The sequence below is a fragment of the Carcharodon carcharias genome, chromosome 5, assembly GCF_017639515.1.
Source record: "Carcharodon carcharias isolate sCarCar2 chromosome 5, sCarCar2.pri, whole genome shotgun sequence".
NCBI lineage: Eukaryota > Metazoa > Chordata > Chondrichthyes > Lamniformes > Lamnidae > Carcharodon > Carcharodon carcharias.
This window is the reverse complement of record NC_054471.1, coordinates 121,054,086-121,078,361: the sequence shown is the minus strand read 5'-3', so window position 1 is coordinate 121,078,361 and position 24,276 is coordinate 121,054,086. Positions and strand designations below refer to the sequence as shown.

Genomic DNA, 24,276 nt, shown 5'->3' with positions numbered 1-24,276 from the left:
TGCTGGGGCCTCAACTATTTGTTCTTAATTCATTTATGGGATGTGGGCAACACTGGCTAGGCCAGCATTTATTTTCCGTCCCTATTTGCCCTTGCCTGGAGTCACATGTAGGCCAGAGCAGATGAAGATGGCAGATTTCCTTCCTTAAAGGACATTAGTGAACCAGATGGGTTTTTATGACAATAGCCAGTGGTTTCGTGATCATCATTAGACCATACCACTACGCCACCGCATCCTCTATCTATAATCCATATTAATGACTTGGATGACGGGAGTGAATGTATGGTTGCTAAATTTGCTGATATCATAAAGATAAGTAGGAAAGTAAGTTGTGAAGTGGACTTAACATATATGCTTTTGCAGAATCCCTCAGTGAATGGGCAAAAATTTGGCAGATGGAGTATAATGTGGGAAAATGTGAACTTGCCCACTTTGAGAGGAAGAATGAAAAATCAGCATATTCTTTAAATGGGGAGAGATTGCAGAGCTCTGCAGTACAAAGATATCTGGGTGTTTTGGTACATAAATCACAAGTTAGTTTACAGGTACACGTGATTAGGAAGGCAAATGGAATGTTGTCATTTTATTGCAAAGGCAACAAAATATAAAAGTAGGGGTAAATGCAAATACTGAGGATGCTGGAAATCTAAAACAACAAAAATACCAGGAAAAACTCAGCAGGTCTGACAGCATCTGCGGAGAGGGATACAGTTGATGTTTCGACTCCTTATGACCCCTCATCAGTTCTGTCAGACCTGCTGAGCTTTTCCTGATATTTTTGTTTTTGTTCTAAAAGTAGGGGTATTTTGCTATAGTTGTACAGGGTATTGGTGAGACCATATTTGGAGTGCTGTGTACAGTTTTGATCTTATTTAAGAAAGGAAGCAGTTCGGAGAAGGTTCACTCAACTGATTCCTGGGATGAGGGGGTTATCCTATGGGCAAAGGTTGGACAGGTTGGGCTTGTATACTGGAGTTTAGAAGAATGAGAGGCGACCTTATTGAAACATATGAGATCCTGAGAGGACTTAACAGGGTGGTTGCTGAAAGGATGTTTCCCCTTGTGGAAGAGAGCAGAACTAGGGGATGCCATTTAAAAATAAGGGGTCTCCCATTTGATGAGATGAGAAGAATTTTTTTCTATCAAGAGGGTCATGGGTTTTTGGAACACATCCCCAGAGAATGATGGAGCCAGGGTTGATGAATATTTTTAAGGCTGAGTTATAGATTCTTGATTTGACAAGGGAGTCAAAGGGTATAGGGAGTAGGTGGGAAAATGGAGTTAAAGCCACAATCAGATCCGCCATGATCTTACTGAATGGCAGAACAACCTTGAGGTGCTGAATGGCCTTCTTTTGCTCTTAATTCATGTGTTTATATGTAAACATGACAATGGCAGTTCAAAATCAGAACTAAGAAAGAACATTAGTTCATCGGGGGAGACGATGGCATAGTGGTATTGTCACTGGACGAGTAATTCAGGGACCCCAGGGTAATACTCTGGGGACCTGGGTTCGAATCCTGCCATGGCAGATGGTGGAATTTGAAGTTTAATGATGACCATGAAACCATTAACAATTGTTGTAAAATCCCAACTGGTTTATTAATGTCCTTTAGGGAAGGAAATTTGCCATTCTTACCTGCTCTGGCCTATATGTGAGGTCCAGGCCCAAGCAATGTGGTTGACTCTTACATGCTCTCTGAACAAGGGCAATTAGGGATGGGCAATAAATGTTGGCCTAGCCAGTGATGCCCGCATCCCATGAATAAATAAAAAAAAAATAAAAAAACTCAACTTTAGTCATTCTTAAAAGCAGTTGAACCTGCAGAGATGATGTTTTGCTCTTCCTGTCCTTTTGATCTATTTTATCTGACCATACATGGAGCTAACTTTTGTTTTGCATGAAATCAAATCCGTTCTTCTCTTGCCACCTTTCAAAAGAAATACATCCAAAATCTGAAGTGTATACAGCTGAGGATGAAAATATGGTGCCAGATTCTTAAAAGGACAATGTCCTGATCTTGAACATACTTGCATCCAGTTTCCCAAATGGTTCAATAAATGAATCAAGTGAGCAATTGGCCCATATAGAACAGGAAGGTCTCTGGTCTAATTCCCAGCCTCATAAGCAGTGGATGAGCTATAAGTGGCCAGTGCCTCTGATTTACAGAGGGGCCTGATTTTGATTTAACAATCTATCAGATGTTTGTGTGAAAGGAGAGGAAAAAAAACTAGAAGCAAAAAAAGTAGAAAACGCTGCATTCTCAGGAGAGTGGTTCTTGATTTTCCTTCCCAAATGGAGTTTGCATTCAATCACAGAATCTCAGTGCAGAAGAGGCCCTTCAGCCTATTGAGTCTGCACTGACACGTGAGAAACACCTGACCTGCTTACCTAATTACATTTACCAGCACTTGGCCCATAACCTTGAACGTTATGACATGCCAAGTGCGCTCATTCAGATGCTTTTTAAAGGATGCGCGGCAACCCACCTCCACCACCCTCCCATGGAGTGCATTCCAGTTCCAGACCGTCACCAACCTCTGGGTAAAAACGTTTTTCCTCACATCCCCCCCCGCCCTCCACCAAACCTCCTGCCCCTCACCTTGAACTTATGTCCCCTCGTGACTGACCCTTCAACTAAGGAGAACAGCTGCTCCCTATCTACCCTGTCCATGCCCCTCATAATCTTGTACACCTCGATCAGGTCACCCCTCAGTCTTCTCTACTCCAACGAAAACAACCCAAGTCTATCCAACCTCTCTTCATAACTTAAATGTTTCATCCAGGTAACATCCTGGTGAATCTCCTTTGCACCCCCTCCAGCGCAACCATATCCTTCCTATATGTGGCAACCAGAACTGCACACACTACTCCAGCTGTGGCCAACTCCAACATGACCTCCCTACTTTTGTAATCTATGCCTCGATTGATAAAGGCAAGTGTCCCATATGCTTTTTTCACCACCCCACTAACATGCACCTCCGCCTTCAGAGATCGATGGACACACACGCCAAGGCCCTTTGTTCCTTAGAACTTCCTAGTGCCATGCCGTTCATTGAATACTTCCTTGTCAAATTACTCCTTCCAAAGTGTATCACCTCACACTTTTCAGGGTTAAATTCCATCTGCCACTTATCCGCCCATTTGACCATCCCGTCTGTCTTCCTGTAGCCCAAGACACTCAACCTCACTGTTAACTACCCGGCCAATTTTTGTCATCCGCAAACTTGCTAATCCTACCCCCCATATAGTCATCTATGTCGTCAATGGAGAAGGAGAAAAGGCATAGCTAACATACTTTTCATTACTAACTTGGAGTCTAAACTTTTGTAATAGCTGCTTGTACTGCACTGTTTAAAATGATGGTTGACATATTGCTGACTTAACGGTTGTGTTTTTGATGCAAATAGGTCCATTAGACCTGGTGGAAGCTTCTGAACAAGGAGGATGTCCTACTCCGGGATGTAAAGGGATTGGGCACATAAAAGGAGTGAAACATTCAGGTCATCATAGGTAAAAGACCAAAGTATTTTTTTAACAAAAACATAAATCAATTGTATTTTTAAATTCCAAATCTGCTTTGAAATGTTGTTCTTCATTTTATGGCATGCCAGAGACTTGAGCACAAAATTTAGGCTAACGCTCCAACGCAGTACTGAGGGAGTGTTGCACAGTCAAAGATACCGTCTTTCGGATGAGACATTAAACCAAGGAAATGCCTGCCCTGTTGGCTGGATGTAAATGTTTTCATATCTCCTCCATTTTGAGGAAGAGCAGAGGAGTTGTCCAGGTGTCCTGGCCAACATTTATCCCTCAACCAACAGCACTAAATCAGATTATCTGGTCGTTATCACGTTACTGTTTGTGGGAGCCTGCTGTGTATAAACTGACTGCTGCGTTTCTTACATGACATCATGGCTACACTTCACAAAGTAATTGGCCTTAAAATGCTTTGGGGTGTCCTCGGGTCATGAAAATGAAGTATTGTTTCTTTATAATCTTGAATGATATCATTTATTGTAAGGGGAATTGATTACAAAAGTAGGGAAATTATGGTTCAGTTGTACAGGGCACTGGTGAGACCACACCTGGAGAATTGTGTATAGTACTGGCCTCCTCATTTAAAGAAAGATCTAAGTACATTAGAAGCAGTTCAGAGAAGGTTTACTAAACTAACACCAGGAATGGGCTGGTTGTCTTATGAGGAAAGGTTGGACAGATTAGGCTTGTATCCACAGGAATTTGGAAGAATAAGAGGCAACTTGTTTGAAACCTTTAAGACCCTAAGGGGTCTTGACAGGGTGGATGTGGAGAAGATCTTTCCTCTTGGGAGAATCTGGAACTCGGGGTCACTGTTTAAAAATATGGGCTCATTCATTTAAGAAAGAGATGAGAAATTTTTCTGACGGTTGAGTGTCTTTGGAACTCTCTTCCTCAAAAGGCAGTGGAAGCAGAGTCTTTGAATATTTTTAACTTAGAGCTAGATAGATTCTTGATTAACAAGGTGAAAGGTTATTGGGGATAGGTAGGAATGTGGAGTTGAGGTTACATTCAGATCAGCCATGATCTTGTTAAATAGTGGAGCAGGCTGAGGGAGCTGTGTGGCCTACTCCTTCTAATTTGCATGTTTATATGTTGCTTTGTTGACATTAGCTAGAAAAAGTGCTGTTTTATTCATGGTGTACACATTTTATGTAGTATTTTAATAGTGTGACAATTTTAATTGTGTGACAAGGTACAAAATTTAATTTGGTCATGCTGTAGAAGCTACCTGAAGTGAGTTGAGCATAATTACATTCATACTACATTCATATTATCAAGGGTGCAGAGTGATTTGACCAATCTTAATGGTAATATGCATTATTTGGAAGCTAGTGCAGCATTAGTGGTAATTGGCATGTAGCCATTTGCCATGTTATAAGGGTTTTTATTTAAAGCAAGCTTCCAAGGAAAATGGCTTACTATAATTTAGCTTTTCTCAATGTTATCCTTTAAAAGTAAGTGTTTGGTTTGTGTATATTTTTTATCATTGAGGATAGTTTATAGCTTATAAGTGTTCCTGTATCATGATCTGACTTTACGTGAAATTTTTGGGGTTATTTGATCATGTATGTATCTAGTGATTTTAAGTAAAATCTTTCATACTGTTTTGGGGCTCAAGTGACTGTACAGACGAATTGGCCCTAAGCGTAGGTAATGTTAGGGGCGGAGCTTTAAAGTCTTGATTTTGATACGAGCGTGTAGCTCCATCAGGAGCTCTGAAAATTAAAGTTTACTGTTTCTAACAAGAAACCTGTCCCACAAAGTTTATTACAATTGGCGATGAAGATGGGATAGCTCCAAAGCTGCACCTCTCCATGCTAATGTGAGTGTTCTGATTTTTAAGGGAAGAAAGTAAAGTTTACTCAGCAGTCATACCACTATTGGCATAATTGACCTGTACAACTCATCTATCGAAGACTGGAGTCAGTACAAAGAGCGCCTAGGTTTCTACCTTGTGGCGAATGAAATAATGGAGGAGAAACAGAAAGCAATTCTTTTAAGTGTATGCATGGGCAAGACATATAACCTAATCCATAGTCTGGCCCCGAACGTGCCAACTTCCAGATCCTTTAACTACCTAGTAGACCTCGTGAAGGCATGTTTTCAGCCTAAGCCATTACTGATAATGCAACGATTCAAGTTCAACTGTAGAGTAAGGGCCCCGGGTGAGTCAATTGCAACATACATTGTGAAGTTAAAACAGTTAACAGAGCGCTGTGATTTAGGTGATGCTCTAAATGAAATGTTGCAAGGTCATTTGCAGCATACATGACAATGCCATTCAGCGCCGTTTATTTGTAGAAGTTAATATTGACCTGAAGCGTGCCATGGAGATGGTGCTAGCAATGGAGAGTGCAGAGAAGGACTTGCAGGCTTTGCAAAATGTGCAACATGGCATTGTCCTTCAGTTGGGGTGGGAACCTATGGCCGAGTGTGGCGTGAAAACTAGGGAGATGAGCGCGAAGTGGGACACTGTCTCTACCCCTTGGAAACCAGAAAGAAATACTGGAAGCAGCTTACTAGTGATTCAGAAATTAAAGTGTTACAGATGTGGGGGTAACTATGTACCGGAAACCTGCAGATTTAAAGAGGCAGAATTACACTACTGTCACAAAAAAGTGCATGTTATAAAGCAATGCAGTGTGAAATAAAGACAGTCATTCAGAAAGCAGGCCAAGATGATTGAAGTGCACAATATAATTGAACCAGCAGCTGCTGATACTGATATCTATTCCCTATACAATCTTAAGGCCAGGAAAACTGAACCAATCACCGTTACCCTTCAAGTAAATGGAAAGCCTCTAGTCATGGAGGTTGACACAGGAGTATCGACCACAGTGGTGGGAGAACACATCTTTAAATACCTCAGCGAAGGTACCTAGCCACTTAATTTGGACCAAGCAGCGGCTCAGCTGAAGACAAAGCTGGAGAGGTTACATAGGTGAAAGGTATTGCCTCTGTACCTATATCCTACAGGCAACAGACAGCCCAGTTGCTAATTATTGTTGTAACAGGTGAAGGACCTAGCCTTCTGGGCCATGATTGTTTGAAAGAAATTATACTCAACTGGTCAGAAATTTTTCAAGTCAGAAGGAGGCATTCCTGAGCTGTAAAAGTATGACAGTATATTTCGGGATGAGTTGGGAAAGATAAAAGGCCTACGAGCTAAAATATACATAGATTCAGAGGCAACACACTGGTTCTTTAAGGCCAGACCTATGCCTTGCGTCCTAAAGGAGAAGGTGGATGCAGAATTGTGATGTTTAGAAAAGTTAGGAATGATCCAGCCAGTCCAATTTTCAGAATGGGCAGCACCCATAGTCTCTGAGATGAAATCAGATCAAACCATTCGCAGATTACAAATTAATTGTGAGCAAGACTGCTAAATTAGATAAATACCCAATCCCAAGGATTAAAGATCTGTACACTAAGCTTGCAGGAGGAAGATCCTACATTAAACTGGACGTGAGCCATGCATGCCAACAGCTAGAGCTGGACAGCACATCTAGAGGGTATGTAACCATCAACATGCACAAGGACCTGCACGAAAATACACACCTACCCTTTGGAAAATTGCACAGGCAGATGACACACCCAAAGAACCATGGAAAACCTACTACAAGGACTTCCCCAAGTTATGGTGTACTTGGATGAGGTCCTGATCACAGGATCAATGGAAGGAGAAATTTTTGGTCAACCTAGAAGAGGTTTTAAGTAGATTTTTGGAGGCTGATATATGATTGAAAAAAGAGAAGTATACTTTTCAAGCAACTGAAGTCATTTATTTGAGTCATCGAGTAGATGCTCGAGAGTTGCATCCATTCGAGGAGAAAGTAAGTGCAATCAAGGAAGTGCCCTCTCCTACCAGTGTCATTCAACGCAAATCTTTTTTGGGTATGATATTATTACGCTTGTTTTTTGCCTAATTTGTCTCCAGTGTTTAGCCCCTTTACACTTCTTATTGAAAAAGAACCATAGATGGTCTTGGAAGGCACAGCAAAAAGAAGCCTTCACTTGTCGTGTCTGCTAGTACACTATGACCTAGCAAGAGAAATAATACTAACTTGTGATGCATCTCCCTACAGAGTGGGACTGGTATTGTCACACAAGCTGGAGATTGGTTCTGAAAGTGCAATAGGATGTGTCTCAGAACCCTCTCTGCAGTAAAAAGGGTTACTCACAATTTGAAAAAGAAGGCTTATCCGTAATATTTGGGGTAAAGAAGTTCCATCAATATTTGCATGGTCAACATTTCACCTTAGTGTCAGATCACAAGCCACTGTTGGGTTTATTTAGTGAAGGTGAAGCAATCCCACGATTGCCTCTGCCAGAATTCAGAGATGGGCTTTGATTTTGTCGGAATGTGAGTGCGATTTTATGCACCATCTGGGTGTGCATACAGCAAATACAGACACCCTTAGTCGCCTTCCTTAGCCAGATAGCATTACACATGCCCCAGTATCTCCAAGAAGTTGTACTTGTGTTGAATTTCCTGGACTCCTCACTGGTTTATGTGAAGCAGATAAAGAATTGGACAAAACAGGATCCAATTTCATCAGAAGTCTGAGAACAGGTATTGCAAGGATGGTCAAAGCACAAGTCTCAGAGTTAAAACCATTCTATGCCTGTAAATCTGAATTAAGTTGTCAAGATGGTATCTTGTTGTGAGGAGCAAGAGTTGTCACCCTTCACAAGGAAGAGAGCTACTATTGACAGAGCTTCATAGTACACATCCAGGCGTTTCAATGCACATGAAAGCAAAAATTCTAGCATTTGCTGTGCTGCTGATTTGCTGGCAGTGATCTTGCCAACAGTGTCTGAATTAATTTATTTCAACATTCAAGTCTCCATAATTTTACACAAGGATTCCCCCCCACCCCCCCCCCCCCCCACCGCCACCACTGGCCTCCACCAGCAATGTTGAAAATTGAAACCCTATGCTATTGTTTATTAAAGCAGGATACCTGACCTTCACCTAAGGGAACGATTGCCAGTTGGTTCACATCTGAGAGTAATTCATAGCTCATATTTTGTGTTCTGTAGCCTTGGATTTCAATAATTAGACAGTTAACTGGCAAAAAACCTGCAATGGATATTTTTCCATTCTTTGCATTAGTTCCATCTGCATTTCAAAAGATCGAGAATGTAGGGTATGATTGGTGCTCATAATAATCAGGTAGTCATGGCAGCCATGGTACTCATACCTGCTCTCATTACCACAATGATTCTCTTTTCCAGTAAGAAAAATCTCTCTCAGTTGCAACTGAGTAGGTGCATTAAAAACCTCAATTACTCTAGTGAATGTTAGATTACCTAACTGGTGTGATGGGTTAAAAGCCGTGTATGCATTTGACAGAGTGAAAACATTTAACCTTTAATCATGAATAGATGGGATATCATCACATGAAAAATCCTGTTTGTTTTGAAATAAATATTTGCTCTGTACGTATTGGGTCTAACTGAAAAAGCCCTGCCTGGCCAGATTGCGTCAGTTTTACTTTCCTGTCATTTATTAAACTATTAAAGGTGCATTACAGTGGTTTATAAAAGAAGTATGAACATCTTTTATAGCACTACAATTTCCTTAGTTACAGCTGAATGCTAGTGTTTAGAAATTCAGATACTGAATTCCTGGAGTGCCAGTGAGTTATCAAAAATTATTGCCTAGGAAGATGGGCTAAATTATAATGCTAGTTCCTGCCCCCAAATCTGAATTCCCAGTTCCTTTCATTTCAAAGATTGAATGATCTTACATGTTCACTTTTTAATGTTCATCTAACTAAAGTAAGCATTGTTCTGTATTTCTTTTACATTTATCTTAAATCAAAACTGAATCATACTTGAGCGTGGAAAGAAAAATAATTAATCTTCCCCCAAATAGTAATCCTCCACAGATCAAAAAGACTGAATGGGATGGATTTTAACTTGAAAATGTCTGATAGGTGGAACATGCCACCCACTTGCTCCTGCAGATAAGAGGGCTGAGGGATCATGAGGCTCAGCTCTCATTTGTGCATTATCAGTGAACTCAATGCCCCAAACAGGCACCTCATTGCAGCTAAGCCGGCTTTGGGCTTGCAACATATTGGGCAGTTTGAAGGCCATGCTGGCCTGGAGGTAGATCCAGTGGAAAGGAGGCAAAAAGGGAGGGGCAATCCTGGGCTGGCAGCAACCTACTGTATTTACACATTTATCCTGGCTCCACAAAAAGCTACTAGTAACCCAGAAACTCTTCTGTTATCATCTTTGGAGTATGTAGCAGTGGTCTCTTTAGGTACCGCTGGTTGGACTGCTTGATGAAAAAACATATGAACAAATTTCTCATCACCATTTGTCTCTTAAGCTTGCAATCTGAGTCTTAACTACATCATCAAACTCTAATTTTCATAGTAAAGAGGAAGGCGATGCAACCACCCAAGACATAACCCTTATAACCAATGGTGGTAGTATTAATGGGATAATAAGTCTATTGACCCTATTTTGAAATTGTTAATGACCTGTTAGTACTGATTTTTTCTTTTTGCCTGGTTAAAATCACAAAGTTTATCGACAATCATTAGTTTTCCACCTATACTCGGAGAAAATTGCTCCCAACACGTTTACCTTGTTTGCTTTTGAGATCACCGGTTGTGAGCTCCATCTATCTCAGCTACAATCTCATCCCTTGTCAATGGCTTTTGCAAACATAGATTTGAGCCTTTGTGCTAACTCAATGAATGGTGTTTCTAATGTTATCTTTAGTGTTTAAAACCCGGTAATATTATTCATGTTTTTGATTCCATTTATGATTATTGACAGTGATACATTTAGAAAAACTAAAACAAAAACAGAATTACCTGGAAAAACTCATCTATTTAGAAAAACTAAGTCAGAAGCTTTTATTTGAAAAGTACATATCTTGGTCAGTGATGTTATGTGTGTTTCATTTTTTTTTTGCCCATGGGGACAAAAGATTGGATTTAGTTCTGGTAGTCTTGTAAAATTGCTATTCATATTCAGTAAATACATTCCTAATGATTGAAAAGAAACATAATGTGGAACAGAGTCCCTGATTTGTTACCTTATACATCTTCAAGGAATTAATACATGTTAAAAAGATATCTAAATTCAAAACAGCATTTTAGATCTCTATGCACTTTGGTAATACTTGATTAAATTAATTGCAGCAGACACTGAATATTGTTTAATGAAGTATAATTTGCTATGCTTACCAAGGCACAAAGTTTGCTTATTTGTAGAAGTCTGGGCCTGCTCCTGAAACCATTGAAGCAACATGAAAGAACGTAGGGAATTATTTTTTTACAGAAATAAAAAACATAAGTTGCATTGAGATACAACTAGACATGAAGTTTTTAGCTTCACTGTCAAAAAAACAATAGCAACAAATATTCAGTCAGTTCATTCTACTATTATACTGGTAAGGACAACTGATTAAGTAAGGACAAAAGATCACTCATCTCAGGTGCAACAAAAACTACAAGCAACATTAAATCCTTAATAAAAGCAGAAACAGAAATACCTGGAAAAACTCAGCAGGTCTGGCAGCATCGGCGGAGAAGAGTACAGATGACGTTTCGAGTCCTCATGACCTTTCAATAGAATCGAAGGGTCACGAGGACTCAAAACGTCAACTGTACTCCGCCGATGCTGCCAGACCTGCTGAGTTTTTCCAGGTATTTCTGTTTCTGTTCTTGTTTTGGATTTCCAGCATCCGCAGTTTTTTGTTTTTTATCTCTGTGTTAAATCCTTAACAATCTTTAACAGAACCCTTAAAAGTATATATCCTTGTTTTCCTCTCTAATAGCTGTGCAAAAAAAAAAGTATTAGAAAGTTAATAGTATGTTGTAAATAATTGATTTATACTGCTTGGCACTATAAGTATTTTTATGCCAGATGTCACAGTTAATTATGTGTAGATGTGGGCAGGATTCACAGAGTACTTTTGTCTCTGTCTGCACTCAGGGGAGGGATGATACAGGCATTTGAGTCATTGGGGAAGTGTGTGAAATATTAGATACAATAAACATAATGAAAGAGGAGGCGCTGGAGGGAATGGCATCCTTGAAGGTGGATAAATCACCAGGGCTGGATGGATTGTATACCAGGTTGTTAAAGGAAGCCAGGGAGGAAATAGCAGGTGCTCTGAGGATTATTTTTCAATCCTCACTGGATATAGGAATGTACCAGAGGATTAGAGGTCTGCGAGCATTGTACCATTATTTAAAAAGGGTGTATTGGATAGGCCAGAAAATGATAGGCTGGTCAGTCTGCCTTTGGTGTTGGGAAAATTATTGGAATCAATTCTGAGAGACAGGATAAACTGTCACTTAGAAAGATCGGGATAATCAGCATGGATTTGTTAGGGGAAGACCGAGTCTTACTAACTTAGTAGAATAGAAGTAACAAGGAGGATTGATGAGGGTAGTGTAGTGGATGGTAGCTATGTGGATTTTAGTTAGACGTTTGACAAGGTCCCACATGGCAGACTGGTCAGGAAAGTGAGCTCTCCTGGGATACAGGGGAAGGTGGCAAGTTGGATCCAAAATTAGCTCAGTGACAGGAAACAAAGAGTAATTTGGATGTTTTTGTGAATGGAAAGCGGTTCCAGTGGTGTTCCACAGGGCTCAGTGTTGGGCCCTTGCTGTTTGTTGTATATATTTTAATAATCTGGACTTAAATGTGGGAGGCATGATTGGAAAATTTGCAGATGATGCAAAAATTGGCCATGTAGTTGACAGTGAAGTGGATAGCTGTTGTCTCCAGAATTATGTCAATGGTTTGGTTGAGTCAGCGGAGAAGTGACAAATGGAATTCAATCCTGAAAAGTGTAAAGTAATGCATTTGGGGAGGGAAAACAAAACAAGGAAATACTCAGTAAATGGGAGGGTATTGAGAGGGGTTGAGGAAGTGGGAGACATTGGGAGTGCATGTTCACAGGTCCCTAAAGGTGGCGGGACAGATGGATAAGTTGATGAATAAAGCATATGGAATGCTTTCTTTTATTGGACGAGGTATTGAATACAAAAGCAAGGATGCAATGATTGAACTGTATAAAACATTGGTTAGGCCACAGCTGGAATTTTGTGCACAATTCTGGTCACCACATTACAGGAAGGACATAATTGGTCTAGAGAGAGTACAGAGAAGATTTACAAGAATGCTGCCAGGGCTTGAAAATTGCAGCTATGAGGAAAGATTGGATGGGCTAGGGTTATTTTCCTTGGAACAGAGGAGGCTGAGGGGTGACCTAATTGAGGTGTACAAAAGTGAGGGGCCTAGATAGGGTAGACAGGAAAGACCTATTTCCCCTAGCTGAGGGGTGAATTATCAGGGGGCATAGATTCAAGGTGATTGGTAGAAAGATGAGAGGGGAGGTGAGGAAAAACTTTTTCATCCAGAAGGTGGCGAGCATCTGAAAGTGACTGCCTAAATCAGTGGTTGAGACTGAAACGCTCAACTCATTTAAAAGGTACCTGGATCTGCACCTGAAGTGCTATAACATGCAAGGCTACGGACCAGGTGCTCGAAAGTGGGATTAGAAATGAGTGGCTATTTTCTTTTTATTTCACCTTTTTTGGCTGGTGCCGACATGATGGGCTGAATGGCCTCTTTCTGCGCCATAATTTCTCTATGGCTCTAAAATACATCCTGTATATTTTTTTGTTTGATTTTGAAGTGCTGTCTTGTTTCTGTACCATGGATAAGCTTTGACTTTATTATAGGAAAATAGGTACAATAGGACAGATTTGAACTGTTTCTTTAGAGAAATGTTATTGGAGGACTGAACTTTCAGTATTGTCTGTCCAGTAATCAGAATTCCTCACTTATTTTAAACTGGGCAAAAATCTGTTGGGGGATGGGGAAGGGAAAAGTAGGTGGAGTGCTGTCATACAAGTATCAAGATGTGCCCATCTGGACTTTCACCACTCACATAGAAACATTTAAGGCACTGAAAGAAGCCATTCAGCTGTATTGTGTCTCTTTATTCCCCGAATTCAAAATAATCAAAATTGAGACTCAAATGCTTGAATTTCCAGTGCACTTTCCATTTGGCTCATGGACTGATAGACTGATACATTGTTACTCTATACAGGACTGCAGTGAAATGTGGTGCCCCAGGATAGACATTCACATAACAATTAGTTCCTATCTCTTTACGAATAATATAACAGGCCCGCTGTGTCTGCACGAAAGATCATGGGGTTGGGGAGGTCTCGAGTTTTCCTGGTGGAATCCTGTACCACTGAAATGGTTCTAAGAGTGCCTGCTGGCCCTAACATGCAAGAAAACTAATTACAACCTGGTGTTTATGGGGAGAGGAGTAGCTGCATATTATTTCCATCCTGTCTGCACACACTTGGAAAGAAAGGGGAAAAATTGAACTCTTTAAAAGCTGGCGAGTATAAGGCAGGTGGGCTATTGAAACGATAATCTGAATCTTTCTTTCAACCTGCCCAATTCTGTTTTTAACAAAGGCGAGACAGGAGGTAGGCAACCTACCCACTTGCAGGACGCATGTCGGCAACTTAAATATTATAATGAGGCTGTGTGCTTCATATTTAACCACCATTTTAAATTTAGCCCTGGGTAGCTGAGTTTGCCAGGCTTGGTTAAAGGAAGGCAAGGATTGCTGGCTCCAGTAGGTCAGCACCTTACCGCTTACCTGTTGGATGCAATATACTGCTTCACATGCCCCCTGCGATCGGACACCTCCTCAACCCTTCTGGTCTCCTACCCCGCTGCTTTACACAAGCAGGGGAGAGACTTCATCCTGAGTGAGACACAGACAAAGTGAGTGTGGGTGTTGGCAATTTGGTGCACAGTGGGAAGTCGGTGCAGAGGGGAAGATAGGTTCTTTGCATTTATTTCTTGCTATCCAACTTCTTAAATCTTCAGAGAGTTGTCTTGCTTTGCTGCAGCTGTAGAGGCTGCAAGTTAGGGAATGACTGGTAAGTAGAGGGTAAGGTCGGGTATGTATTTATTACTTTTATCGCTTATGGTTTAAGGTCTTTGTGGTTTATAATTTGTATATTCTGTAGTAACGGGGATCAGGAAAGAAGGGCCCTAGAGTAATGGATTTAAAAAGTTTAATTTAAAGGGAGAGCTCAAAGCCTTGGTGTGCTCCTCATGCTCCATGTAAGAAGCAGAGAACATTTCCAGTGTCCGGGACCAGCATGTGCGCAGGAAGTGTGTCCAGCTGCAGCTCCTAGAAGCTCAGGTTTCAGAGCTGGAACAGCAGCTGGGGACACTGGAGCATCCGCGAATCTGATAGCGTCGTGGATAGCACGTTTAGAGAGGTGGTCACACCGCAGCTGAAGGGACTTAAAGGAAGGGAATGGGTGACCAAGCAGTCCAAGAGAAACAGGCAGGGAGTTCAGGAGTCCCCTGGGGTCCTGCATGCAGATTGGTATTAAATTTTGGAGGCTGATGAGGGCGCTGGTTCCTCCAGGGAACGCAGACAGAGCCAAGCTTCTGGCACCACAGCAGCCTGTCTGTACAGGAGGGGAGGAAGAGCAATAATGGATTCTATAGTCAGAGGAACAGATAGGCGCTACTGTGGCTCTCAAAGTGACTCCAGGATGGTGTGTTGCCTCCCTGGTGCCAAGGCCTGGGATGTCACTGAATGGCTGCAGGGCATTCTGAAGTGGGGAGAGTGATAGGGCAGAGGTCATTGTACATGTTGGTACTGATGACTTAGGTAGAAAGAGGGCTGAGGTCTTGCATCAAGAATTCAGGGAGTTAGGCAGTAGACTAAAAAGCAGGACCTCTCGGGTTGTAATCTCTGGATTACTCCGAGTGCCACGTGATAGCGAGCACAGAAATAGGAGAATAGCGCAGATCACTGGGACCATTTCTGGGAAAGGTGGGGACTGTACAAGCGGGACGGTCTACATCTGAACCAGAGCGGGACTAACATCCTTGCGGGTGGGTTTGCTAGTGCTGTTGGGAGGAGTTTATACTAATTTGGCAGGGGGAGGGGACACAATGTTAGCAGAATAGGGACACATCATAATGCAGTAAAACAATCAAGTCAGAGGGAGTACAGCTGTATTAAGTTTCAGGGGAGTAAGGCAAGGCTGGATTGCCTTTACTTTAATGCCAGGAGTATTACAGGTAAAATGGATGAGTTAAGGGTGAGGATTGACACATGGAATTGTGATATAGTAGCCATCACAGAGACGTGGTTGAGGGAGGGCAGGATTGGCAGCTCAACATTCCGGGATACAGAATCTTCAGGCGAGACATGGTGGTGGGGGGGGGGGGGGGTGCGCGCGCAAAAGAGGAAGCAGCATTGCATTATTGGTTAAGGAGTCAATTACTGCAGTAAGGAGATGATATCTTGGAGGGGGCATCGAATGAAGCTTTGTGAGTAGAGTTTAGGAATAAGAAAGGGGCAGCCACATTTGTTAGATGTTTATTATAGACCCCCAGATAGCAGGAAATTGAGCAAATATGTGCACAATTCGAAGAGGTGTGTAAAAACAATAACAATAGGGTCATTATATTAAGTGATTTCAACTTTCCCAACACTAATTGGGATAGACATATTGTTAAGGGCTTGGATGGTGTGGATTTCTTGAAAGGTGTACAGGAGAACTTTTCAGGTCAATATGTGGAGGGTCCAACAAGGAATGGCGCAGTGCTGGACCTAATTCTGGGGAATGAAGCCAGACAGGTGAGCATTTTAGTGATAGCGACCACAACATGGTACAATTTCAGCTTAAGGACAAATAAATAGACAAGTTGCAAAAGAATGCGTTGGATTGGGGGAGAGTGGAGTTTAATAAAATAAGGCAGGATCTGGCCAAGGTAGACTGGTAAGAGCTACTTGTGGAGAAATCTACAGAAGAGCAGTGGGGGGGATGTTCAGAAAGGTAATGGGGAGGGTACAGGCTCAACATGTTCCCTCCAGGGTGATAGGAAGGAGTAACAAGCCCAGATAACCATGGATGACCAGAGATATTCAGGATACAATGAGAAGGAAAAGAGAGGCTTTTAGCAGGTACAAGGGGAGCAAATCATCAGAGGCATTAGTGGAGTACAGAAAGTGCAAGGTGGAGCTTAAGAAAGCAATTAAGAGAGCAAAGAGTGGATATGAGAAAACTCTGGCTGGTAAAAGTAGGGAAAATCCCAAAATATTCTGTAAGTATGTCAATGGGAAGAGGATAACCAGGGAAAGAGTAGGGCCCATTCGGGACCAAGGGCGCAATCTATTGGTGGAGCCAGAGGACATCACTAGAGTGTTGAACAAATACTTCACATCTGTCTTCACCCAAGAGAATGAGGATGAAGGTATGGAACTCACGGAGAGGGACTGCGAGGTTCAGGAGCAAATTGATATAGGGAGTAACAAGGTATTGGAGATGTTGGCAGGCTTAAAAGTGGACAAATCTCCACGTCTGGATGATTTGTGTCCCAGACTGCTGAGGGAGGCAAGGGAGGAGGTCACAGGGGCTCTGACCAAAATTTTTAATTCCCCTCTGGCCATGGGGAAGGTGCCAGAGGACAGAAGAACAGCTAATGTGGTTCTGCTTTTTAAGAAGGGTTGTAGAGAAAAGCCAGGGAACTACAGGCCAGTGAGTCTCACATCAGTGGTAGGGAAACTAATGGAGAAAGTTATTAAGGAGCGAAGCTATCTCCACTTGGAGAGGCAAGGTTTGATCAGGGATAGTCAGCATGGCTTTGTCAGAGGGAGGTCATGCCTAACAAATTTGATTGAATTTTTGAGGAGATGACCAGGTGTGTTGATGAGGATAGTGCAGTTGATGTAGTTTATATGGATTTCAGCAAAACCTTTGTCAAGGTCCCACATGGGAGACTTATAAAGAAGGCAAATGCACATGGGATATCGGGTAATTTAATAAGCTGGATTCAAAATTGGCTTAGTTGTAGGAGACAGAGGGTGATGACAGAAGGCTGTTTTAGTGACTGGAAGTGACGTACCACAGGGATCTGTGCTGGGTCCCCTATTATTTGTCATTAATATAAACGACATAGATGACTATGTGGGGGGTAGGATTAGTAAGTTTGCGGATGACACAAAAATTGGCCGAGTAGTTAACAGTGAGTTTGAGTTTCTTGGGCAACAGGAAGATATAGATAGGATGGTCAATGGGCAGATAAGTGGCAGATGGAATTTAACCCTGAAAAGTGTGAGGTGATACACTTTGGAAGGAGTAATTTGACAAGGAAGTATTCAATGAACGGCATGACACTAGGAAGTTCTGAGGAACAAAGGGACCTTGGCATGTGAGTCCATCGATCTCTGAAGGCGGCGGGGCATATTAGTGGGGTGGTGAAAAAGGCATATGGGAAACTTGCCTTTATCAATTGAGGCATAGATTACAAAAGTAGGGAGGTCATGTTGGAGTTGTATGGAACCTTGGTGAGGCCACAGCTGGAGTGGTGTGTGCAGTTCTGGTTGCCACATTATAGGAAGGATGTGATTGCATTGGAGGGGGTGCAGAGGAGATTCACCAGGATGTTGCCTAGGATGAAACATTTAAGTTATGAAAAGAGGTTTGATAGACTTGGGTTGTTTTTGTTAGCAGAGAAGACTGAGGGGCGACCTGATTGAGGTGTACAAGATTATGAGGGGCATGGTCAGGGTAGATAGGGAGCAGCTGTTCCCCTTAGTTGAAGGGTCAGTCACGAGGGGACACAAGTTCAAGGTGAGGGCAGGAGGTTTAGGGACGATGTGAGGAAAAACCTTTTTACCCAGAGGGCGGTGATGGTCTGGAATGCGCTACCTGGGAGGGTGGTGGAGGCGGGTTGCCTCACACCCTTTTAAAGAGTACCTGGATGAGCACTTGGCACGTCATAACATTCAAGGCTATGGACCAAGTGCTGGTAAATGGGATTAGGTAGGTAGCTCAGGTGTTTTTCGCGTGTCAGTGCGGACTCGATGATCCGAAGGGCCTCTTCTGCACTGTGTGATTCTGTGATTCTTAATTTAGCAGCTACCTATAATACATCGGAAAAACCTAGAATAATGAAACAAAACAAAAAGTACTAGGAATAAATATCAGATGTATTCGCAAAAAGAAAATGAAAAGTGAGTTTATAGTTCTGACAAAATATTAAATGGTAAGGAAAGCTCCTCAAACAGCAAAGTGTTAAATGATCAGGCAATCTAGCATGCTTGGAAGAGAAAACAAAAGTGGAGTCAGATTGGATTGTTAGTGAAGAATTCTATCACAGTGCTAGTAAGGATGAGCTAGATGGTTGTGTTACGACAGAATCCATATTGATAAATTTAAGAAATGGGAAAGGAAGATGCATAATCCTCAGTGTATGTACAAACTACCACGCTGGAGATGACTTGTCGCTTAAGATCTGCAGTTAAGACCAATTGTCAAGGAGTAAAGGGTTGTAATACTGAACATATTTAAGGAGGCCCAGAACACCAGAATGTTATAAGTAGGAGATTGAAATAGTAATGAGTTTTTTTTAAAATTACTTTCCCAATAAATGGATGTCTAGAGTTCAGACTTCACTTACTGTTGGTGTGCAAATTATGTTTGTGCATAATAACGCTTTTGTTACTCAGTAATAAAAGGCCATGTTTTGAACACTGAGATTTAATTAGCTGAGAAAAAACTATTATATTCAGCTGTCATTTGCTGGTTTCCTTTTACAGGCATTCAGACATATGTGCATATTGTCAGTATTTTAATATCTGGGTGTTGATGTCAGTTACAATGACGTTTGAAATGATTATGCATGTAACATCCTCTTTAGGTTAGTTAAGTTGAACAGTACAATCTCCAAGTGGAAGGGCTCTAATTTCCACTGGACATGAGTTGTAGATTGACCGCCTGGTTTAAGCTGTTCACAGAAACTGAACCTAACTATTTCTAATATCAGTTCTAAAAATCTGTGGTACAGAAAGAAAACAGATGGTGCTCTAGATCTGGTGATTCTGCTGGGTGAGAGACTTTGATTAAAAATGAACTTGAAAAGTTCATATCTAAATTACATCCTCCTGATTATCTTGAGAGAGAGAGAGAGAGTGCTTCAGCAGGCAATTAACTGATCTCTCAAATTAGTCAGATATAACATTAAACTCAACAGAACTCACCTAGTAGCAACTTTGAAAGCATTAAATCCCAAGAACAATATATTTTTAAAATCTGGAGCTAATGTGCCCATTCCCAAGGACGGCATTTGTGTTTCACCCAAACATTTTACATAATTTTGGAATTGATAGCTTAATCTAGCTGTTTTTCTACTTTCTGCCCTTTTCCTCAGTGCTTTGCCGTGTCTCACTGCAGCTTGCGATTCCTGGGAAAGCCAAGGGTATTATTAAGCTTTAAACTTTAAGCGATTGTGTAGCCTCGCTTGTCTACTTGGAGGGCCCTAGTTGCCTAGTACATGTCTTTGATCTTTTGTTTTAAATTTATTTTTGGGATATAGATGGCTCCAGCAAAGCCAATATTTATTGTTTCTTTTGAAAAGCTTGTGATGAGCTACCTTCTTGGACTGCTGCAGTGTTAATTTGAGTTTTAACTTTAGGGTGAAAAAACTGGATTTCAAAAGAGATCAAAGGTATTATCACAGAATGGTTATCGTGCAGAAGAAGGCCATTTAACCCATTGAGTCTGCACTGGCTCCCTGAAAGAGCGTTCTACCTAGACCCACTCCCCTTCCTCATTCCCATAACCTTGCACATTCTCTCTTTTCAGATAGCTATCGAATTTCCTTTTGAATACCTCGATTGAACCTACCACACTCTCTGGAAGTTTGTTCCAAACTCCAACTGCCTTCCGGGTGAAAAAATGTTTCCCTCATGTCACTTTTACTCCATTTGCCAAATATTTTGAATCTGTGCCCTCCAGTTCTTGATGGTCTCTTGAGTGGGAACAGTTTCTCACTATTTATCCTGTCCATACCCCTCAGGATCTTGAAGTCTTCTTTCAGCCATCTTTTCTCCAAGGAAAACAGTCCCAACCTCTCCAGTCTATCCTCATAGCTACAGTGCTTCACCCCAGAATCATTCTTCTGAACCTCCTCTCTACTCTCTCCAATGCCTTCACATCCTTCAAATATGGCACCCAGAGCTGGATGCAGTACTCCAGATGAGGCCTAGATAGTGTCTTATACAAGTTCTACATCATCTCCTTACTCATGTACTCAGTGCCCCTATTAATAAAGCCTAAGATACTATAAAGTCCCTCTGTTCCCGCACCTCCTTTAGAGCTCCTCCCTTTATTTTATACTGTCTCTATATTTTTCCTGCCCAAATGAATCAGCTCTCACGTCTGCATTGAACCTCATCTGCCAATTGTCTGCCCAACCATTAACATGTCTACGTCCCTTTGAAGTTCAAGACTATCCTTATCATAATTTACAACATTACCAATCTTCCTATCATCTGCAAATTTTGAAATCATGCCCTGAGCAACACAGTCCAGGCCATTAAGATATATCAGGAAGAGCAAGGTTCCCAACACTGAGCCCTGGGAAACTCTACTACAAACCTTCCTCCAATCTGAAAAGCAACCATTTATCACTACTCTGTTTCCTTGCATTCAGCCAATTTCTTAACTAAGCGCCTACTTTCTTTTTATTCCATGAGCTAGAATTTTGCACTCTGTGTTGCATTGTATCAAATGCCTTTTGAAAATCTATCTACACCACATCAACAGCATTGGCCTTATCAACCTTCTCTGTTACCACATCAAAAAAACCTCCCAAGTTATTTAAATATACTTTCCATTAAGGAAAGCCAGCATGAATTTATTAATTATCCTGCGCTTGTCGTGTATTGATTTTGTCCCGAACTATAGTTTCCAGAAATTTCCCTACCACTGAAGTTAAGCTGATTGGGATGTAGTTGCCGGCTTTATCCCTGCACCCCCTTTTGAACAAGAGTGTAACGTTCACAACTGTCCAGTCCCTTGGCACCACCCCTGTGTCTAAGGCGGACTGGAAGATTATCATTAGTGCCTCTGCAATTTCCACACTCGCTTCCCTCAGTACCCTTGGATGCATCTCATCCGTTCCTGGTACCATATCTATTTTAATTAAAGATAGCCTTTCCAACACCACCACCTCCTTAATTGTAAATTATTCTAGTGTACCAGTTACCTCCTCTCTCACCTCAGCCTGAGTGGTAGTTTTTTCCTTTTATAAAGACAGATGTAAAGTACTTGTTTGATACCTCTACTATTTCTCCTGCTTCCATGTGTAAGTCCCCTTTTTTTTATCCCTATTCTTTCCCTTCCCATCCTTTTATTATTTATATGCTTATAGAAGACTTTGGGATTCCCTTTTGTGTTAGCTGTCGGTCTCATTTCATGTGCTCTCCATGTTTTCCTTATTAGTTTTTTCACTTTGCTACTGGTCCTCCTGTATTGGGCAAGGTTCTCCATTGTATTTTCTACCTGACATCTGTCGGACATGCACTTTTTCATTTTCATCTTCATCTCTATCTCTCTCATTATCCAGGGCACTCTGGATTTATTTGTCTCCTTCTTACCCGTTCAAGGGAATATACCTTGACATTGCCTGCAATATTGCTTCTTTGAAGGTGGCCCATTGTTCAGCCACTGTCGTTTCTGCCAACACTTGATTCCAACTCACTCGACTCGGAAGCATTCTCATCCCGTTGAAGTTGGCTTTCCCCCAATTAATTATCCCTGTTCCTTGCCCTTTTCCATGGTCAACCTAAACCTTATGATACAATGGTTACTCTCCTCTAAATGCTGTCTCACTGATACTTGATCCACGTGGGCCAATTCATTCCCCAGAACCAGGTCCAACAGTGCCTGCCCTGTTGTTGGACCGGAAACATACTGCTGCAGAAAATGATTTTGAACATGTTCCAGGAACTCTCGCCTCACTTGTCCCTTTGCACTATTCCTAACCCAGTCTATGTCTGGATAGTTGAAGTCTCCAATTATAATTAGTTGATAATTCTTGCACCTCACTGTAATTTCTTTGCAAATTTGTTTCTCTACATCCCTTCTACTAGTTGGTAGTCTATACACTACTCCAATCAATGTTACTGCACCTTTTTTTATTACTTACCCCTAGCCAGAGCGATTCTGTCCTTGACCTCGCTGGAACATCCTCTCTCTCCAGTACTGTAATGCCATCTTTAATCAATACTGCCATTACCCACCACCCCTTTCTCCATTTCCTGTCTCTCCTAAACACCCTGTACCCAGGAATATTTAATACCCAGTCCTGCCCTTCTTTGAGCCAGATCCCTGTTATAGCAATAATATCATAATTCCATTTGTCAACCTGTTCCTGTAGTTCATCACACTCCACACATTCCTGTACATGCATATTAACCCTCATTTAGGCTTTTTTACTTTCCCTCTTATTCTGACCCCATCTAATGACTTACTATTGCCTACTCTAATTCTATCAAACTCTCCAAGTATTGTCTACTGTGATACTACTCCCAGATATAGCCTTGTTATCAGTTGATACTTCTCCACTTCCCATTGCCAGCTTTTCTCCTCTCCACTCCCTCCAGGCTCCTAACCCCTTGCCAATCTAGTTTAAACCCTCCCCAACAGCATTAGCAAATCTCCCTGCAAGGATGCTAGTCCCTGTCCTTCTAAGGTGCATCCTGTCCACCTTGAGCAGGTCCCAAGTACCCCAGAACCAGTCCCAATATCTCAGAAATCTAAAACCCTCCCTCCTACTCCATTTCTCCAGCCACATGTTGAACTGCTCAATCTTCCTATTCTTATGCTTACTAGCACATGAAATTGGAAGTAATCCTGAGATTACTGCTCTTGAAGTCCTTTTTAATTCCTTTCCTAACTCCTTAAAATCTGCTTTCAAGACCTTATCCCTTTTCATACCAATGTCATGGGTCCCTATGTGGACCACAACCCCTAGCTGTTCACCCTCCCCCAAAAGAATGCCCTGCAGCTACTCTTGGCCCTGGCACCAGGGAGGCAACACACCACCCTGTAGTCACATCAATGGCTGCAGAAATACCTGTCTGCCTCTCTAACCTTGGAATCCCCTACTACTATAGCTCTTCCACTCTTTCTCCTCCCCTCCTGTGCAGCTGAACCACACATGGTGCCATGAACTTGTCTCTTGCTACATTCCTCTGACGAACCATCTCATTCACCAGTATTCAAATGAAAAGCGGTTAGAGAGCGAGATAAGGCAGGTAGTGTAAGAATCTCCTAAGGCTATTTTGCTTTCTTATTCTGGCAATAAGTCATTCCCTCTCTGCCTGTGTCTTACTTAGCTGTGGTGTGACCACCTCTCTAAACATACTATCCATGTAACCCTCAGTCTTGCGGATGCACCACAGAAACTCCAGCCGCTGCTCAAGTTCAGCAATCTGGAGCTCAAGTTTCTGCAGCTGGTGACACTTCCTGCAGTTGGAGTCATCGAGGGCACTTTGTGCCTGCATGTCTTCCCACATCCCACAGCCACATGACCATCTGCACTGACTTTTCTTAGACTTTTCACAAAGTGTTTACTACAGTGTTATAATACAATAACTCGCCTGTCACTCATCAATCATCATCTCTGTGCTGAGGCTGGAAATGCCTATACTTAACCAATCAACTCCTAGGATTCCTGTAACATCACTTAGATTTTATCTATAAATGTCTGGCTCTCTCTCTCTCTCGCTCTCTCCATTGCTTAGGCCTTTCCAGTTAATTAGCAGTTACTGATTAACCTACTCCTTCTGCTACACCAACGTGGAAATCAAATGCTGGAGTCTGAAAAAGAGTAGATGAAGGGAG

The 24,276-nt window shown here is 41.8% G+C and overlaps 1 protein-coding gene across 7 annotated transcripts in view; it reads left to right on the top strand.

Annotated features, from left to right (window-relative positions):
• l3mbtl3 (L3MBTL histone methyl-lysine binding protein 3) overlaps positions 1-24,276 on the top strand; it is a 185,840-nt gene that overhangs the window by 84,884 nt on the left and 76,680 nt on the right. For all 7 annotated transcript variants that reach the window (XM_041188292.1, XM_041188287.1, XM_041188293.1 and 4 more), the window contains one exon: positions 3,412-3,514. In XM_041188292.1, the coding sequence (XP_041044226.1) occupies positions 3,412-3,514 (103 nt within the window). The remainder of the gene's footprint in view (positions 1-3,411; positions 3,515-24,276) is intronic.